This window comes from Orycteropus afer, unplaced genomic scaffold (genome assembly GCF_000298275.1).
Source record: "Orycteropus afer afer isolate SDZICR_OR568_19922 unplaced genomic scaffold, OryAfe1.0 scaffold01132, whole genome shotgun sequence".
Classification (NCBI taxonomy): domain Eukaryota; kingdom Metazoa; phylum Chordata; class Mammalia; order Tubulidentata; family Orycteropodidae; genus Orycteropus; species Orycteropus afer.
In genome coordinates, this window is record NW_006922719.1 from 91629 (window position 1) to 96599 (window position 4971).

General features: G+C 47.6%; 1 protein-coding gene across 1 annotated transcript in view; it reads left to right on the top strand.

The window, feature by feature from the left end:
• Positions 1–2439, top strand: part of RBM10 (RNA binding motif protein 10) — a 28440-nt gene extending 26001 nt beyond the window's left edge. Inside the window, exons 18-24 of the mRNA XM_007958791.2 lie at positions 810–959; positions 1058–1123; positions 1209–1397; positions 1486–1560; positions 1881–1987; positions 2065–2194; positions 2314–2439. Of these exons, the coding sequence (XP_007956982.1) occupies positions 810–959; positions 1058–1123; positions 1209–1397; positions 1486–1560; positions 1881–1987; positions 2065–2194; positions 2314–2439 (843 nt within the window). The remainder of the gene's footprint in view (positions 1–809; positions 960–1057; positions 1124–1208; positions 1398–1485; positions 1561–1880; positions 1988–2064; positions 2195–2313) is intronic.
• Positions 2440–4971: the final 2532 nt, after the last annotated feature.

Below are 4971 nucleotides of genomic sequence, written 5' to 3' on the forward strand. Positions count from 1 at the left end.
CCCTGTGACTATGGTCCTGAGCCCACAGGTTCAACTACTCAGTCCCTCTGGGTAGCTGGCTGTGACCAAGAAGTGACTACAACCTTGCCTCTTGTCAGCTCTACTATACATCTGGGAATTCAGATCATACAAATAAACTTACAGGACCAGAAAACAATCCTATATATTTTAGAATGATAAAATGAAGCATACTTAGTGTGGGTCCCTGTCAGAGGAATGAGAACACAACAGGAGAGGGGCCTTGGTGAGGAGCAGATGATGACAGTATGACAAAGAAATGTGAACTTTGACCACCTCCTCTCTCACTTCTGTTTATTCTAACACAAACTCCTCTTGTCTGCTTCCTACATGGGCCTACCACTACCCATACTGCTTCTGCCTCCTCATCATTGCAAGCCAGGGAGGCTGAAGGGGGTGGGGGTATTAGGAGCTAAAGATCAGTAGAGGTCGGGCTATGTAGAGCTTGGAAGCCATGGTCATAAGTTTGGGTTTATTCTTGGTGTGATGGGAAGCCAAAGAAGGGTTTTAAGGAAATAGTGTTGGGGTTGGAAGGTGGTTTATATTTTTTTAAAAAAATGTTCTACTGTGTGAAGGGGGCAAGAGTGGTAGCTCAGAGACCAACTGAAGTCTCTTGCAGTAGTCCAAACTAGAGATGTGATGGTGGTTGGGGCTGAGTTTGAGGATGTAGGGCAGGAAAAGTGGACTGCTAAAGGGCAGTCAGTGGATGGAGTTGGAACCCCAGGAATATGAAGATTCCTAGGGCTGAGGAGCTCCAAGTGCCCAGCCCTCAACTTCACCTTTACCCTCAGATTGCCAAGGACATGGAACGCTGGGCCCGCAGCCTCAACAAGCAAAAAGAAAACTTTAAAAACAGCTTCCAGCCCATCAGCTCCCTGAGAGATGATGAAAGGCGAGAGTCAGCCACTGCGGATGCTGGCTATGCCATCCTTGAGAAGAAGGTGTGTTGTGGCCATCCATCTGCACTGCCTCCCCAGGTTTTGTCATTGTTCTGGTCCCTCAATAAGAGTCCCTGAATTTCTGTTTCCCTACACCCCAGGGAGCACTAGCTGAGAGGCAGCACACCAGCATGGACCTCCCAAAATTGGCCAGCGATGACCGCCCAGTGAGTGCCCAGGGTAGAAAGAGGGGCGCAGGGAACTCTGATTCATCCAGACCTGACCCCCTGCCTTCATTCTCACCTTCTACAGAGCCCACCACGAGGGCTGGTGGCAGCTTACAGTGGGGAGAGTGACAGCGAGGAAGAGCAGGAGCGAGGGGGCACTGAGCGGGAGGAAAAGCTCACTGACTGGCAGAAGTTGGCTTGCCTGCTATGTCGGCGTCAGTTCCCCAGCAAGGAGGCCCTCATCCGGCACCAGCAGCTCTCGGGGCTCCACAAGGTGACTGAGGGGAGGGCAGGCAGGGAATCCTGGTGCCTCACCAACTCCAGCCCAGCAGCTTTAACTCCTTCTCATGCCCCGCTTGCAGCAAAACCTTGAGATTCACCGACGAGCCCATTTGTCAGAAAATGAGCTGGAAGCACTAGAGAAGAATGACATGGAGGTGAGGCACGACCCATTCCTGGACTCTCCCCTCTACCTCCTGGAAAATCGCCATCCCCATAGGCAGCTGGAGTTCAAATCCCTTACCTGGGTGCAGCCTGACTGCCATCAATCATCTCACATCTTACTCCCGTGAAGCCCTTTCCAAATTCCCCTACCCTGGCTGTTTGTTCTCACTATGTCCTATCCCTTCGGATCTGGGACTTCTCATCCACGTTGAGCTTCCCACGGGCCCAGGTCTTGCCCCACACCACCCATGTCCATATTTCCTATGCAACATGACCAACCCTATACCATTCATACACATACACACGCTTTCAGCAAATGAAGTACCGGGACCGTGCAGCTGAACGCAGGGAGAAGTATGGCATCCCTGAGCCGCCAGAGCCCAAGAGGAGGAAGTACGGTGGCATGTCTGCAGCCTCTGTGTGAGTGTCCAGGCCCAGGTGAGGGTGCCTGGGGGCTGGCAAGTTGATCACTCATATTGTACTGCTATCCTCTCCAGGGATTTTGAACAGCCTACACGTGATGGGCTGGGCAGTGACAACATTGGCAGTCGCATGCTCCAGGCCATGGGCTGGAAAGAGGGCAGTGGCCTAGGCCGCAAGAAGCAGGGCATTATAACGCCCATTGAGGTGAGTCTTCCATGATCTTATCCCCTACCCCCAAGTGTCCCCCATTTCCACTATATCACCATCTTGTCCTCATCTTCCCCCCACTCTGGCCAACCTGACAGCCTGCATCTCTCACACAGGCCCAGACACGGGTCCGGGGCTCTGGCCTGGGTGCCCGGGGCAGCTCCTATGGGGTCACCTCAACTGAGTCCTACAAGGAAACACTGCACAAGACAATGGTGACTCGCTTCAATGAGGCCCAGTGAGCAACCAGGAGTGCAACTAAAACATATATATTGGGTGTTCAGCTGGGGAGGACGAAATGTTGGGTGGTCTGAGGGGGCCCTGCTCCTATCTATCTACCAGCCCCACTCCTCAAGTGGAGAGGCCCTGACCAAATCAAACTTTGCATTGGTGACTTTTATTGGAAAACTCTGCTGGAATCATGTCTTTTTGTAATAAAAGCTGAAAAGTCTGCAGCTTGCGTGTCTTCATGCTCCATCATGGTTTGTAGGCCACAGAGACATAAATGCACATGAACAAGGGGACTCATCAGCCCAAGATAGGTGGCAGGGGTAGGATTTGCAATTTCTCATGCGTGGTATCTACCAGTTAAGTGGGGAGAACATGGAGTTCTGGTCTGTCCTAATCCCCAAGATCCCCCCACTCTGCCCCACCCCAGCTCTGCCAGGACACTATTGGATTTGAAGTCCCCATGGATCAGAGTCAGGACTGGGAGCCCCTATCCCCTGGCCTTGCAGCCTCCCAGCAGCATTGGTCCACACTTCCAAGGCTAAACTATTGCACTTTGCTATCCCAGTCGTGGGGACTGTGCCTTTGGCCATCTTTCCAAGTCAAGACAAAAGGCACCCATTGGCCCAGTGCCCTCGAGGTGCCATTGACCCCACAGGGGTGGAAATAGAGGAGGATTGGCCTAAATGTTTGCCAATTCTAGATCCCAGGAATTACCCCATTGGGACTAATTGGGATCCATCTTCCTCTTCCTCTCTGTTTCCTCCAATCCAAATCCCAGATAGCTATTACCTTAGCACCTCAGCCCTCTGGTCACCCTTCAGTTCCCAAGTATGCATGTGGTCTGGCAGAGATTCTAGGTGCAGCCAAACCAAGCACTGTAAAATAGGGTCAGGAACTGCCCACCCACCCACCCACCCCCAGTTGTGAGAAGAGAGTGAAAGGGAGGCAGTATAGGAAAAGCAACTGGAACAAAGCACTTCTCTCCATTTATTAATATGTGACGGGCCATCACCCTGATGGTGAGGGTGAGAAAGGTGTGGTTAGAAAGAAAGGAGCCCTTTAAGGTGGGATGGTGCTTATTTGAGCAGAAGGTTTGGGGGGGTATGATCAATGAGAAGGAGGGGGGAATTAAACAGAAAGAAAGGAAATAGGAATAGAGACCACTTAGCCTCAAGCTCAGGGTGGTGGTCTTAGTCTGGAGATGCCCCCAAGTTCCCTTCCTTTCCTCCCTCCCCACAACCCCAGCACTGTGACAGGAATTCCAAAGTCAGAAGCCTTCATGCATCACTAGTGGTAGTATAGGGCTACTCAGGAAAACATGCAAGTTTTGTATAAAGTTAAACATATGCATTGATCATGTGACTCAGCAATTCCACTCTTAGATATTTATCTAAAATAAGTGAAAATATGTCTGAGAAAGATTTGTGTGTGTATGTTCATAGCAGCTATATTGATCCTAATTAAAAAACTGGGAACAACCCAAGTGTTTTACAAGTCCCTACAATGGAATTCATATGATGGAATGCAGGTCAGCCATACAAAGGGACAAAATATGGGCACAAGTATCAACATACATGAATCTCAAAAACAGTATTGAGTGAAAGAAGCCAGGCAGAACAAATTTATAGTGCTAGAGCAGTGGCTAGGGTGGGGAGAGTAATATCTTGTGGAAAGGGTTGCAATGTACTTACTGATGGAAATGTTCTATATCTTCATCGAGGTGCTGAGTTACCCAGGCACCTGTAAAAATTCACATTTTATGTATGGAAATTATGCAAGAAACTGGAAATAGACCATCAGAGCCAACCTCAGTAAGAAGGAAGGAAATAATGAAGGAAAAAGTAGAAAATGAAATAGAGAACAAAAAAATCAACAGAACATTAATACTATCAAGAGCAGAATCTTTGAAACAAAAATTAAGAGGAAAGACAGACCTCTGACAAAGACTGATTAATAAAAAGATGCAAATACAAAACTAAAAAGGGAAATTTACTACAGATGTGAAAGAACAGCAATGTATTTGAAAATCTAGGTGAATATATTCCTAGAAAAGTATCAAATTCCCCAACTTTTCCATGAAAAAAATAGGTTACTTAAATTCAGTAATAAGTTAAAATGATAGTCAAAGACTTCCTCCCCATCTTCCCAAAAAGTGCCCAGATGGTTTTTGGCATTCTACCAAACTCCCAAAGAACAGGTAGTTTCTATCTCATAAAAGTTGTTCTAGACATAGAAAAGGAACAAAAGATGTTTTGTCTATGAGACTAGTGTAATCTTGTTCCCAAAAACAGATGAGATAATACAAGAAGAGGAAATTTCAAGCCCATTTCACTCATAACTACACATGCAAAAATCCTTAAAAGTGTTGGCTGAATGAATTCAGTAGTATGTTTTGATCAAATAAAGTTTATCCCAGGAATACAACATTGAATCGCCATCAGAAAAGTTTTATATATAGTTATCTATATTGACAGAAGGGGAGCTCTGGTAGCATAGTGCCTAAGGCACTTGACTGCTAACCAGAAGGGTGGCAGTTCAAACCC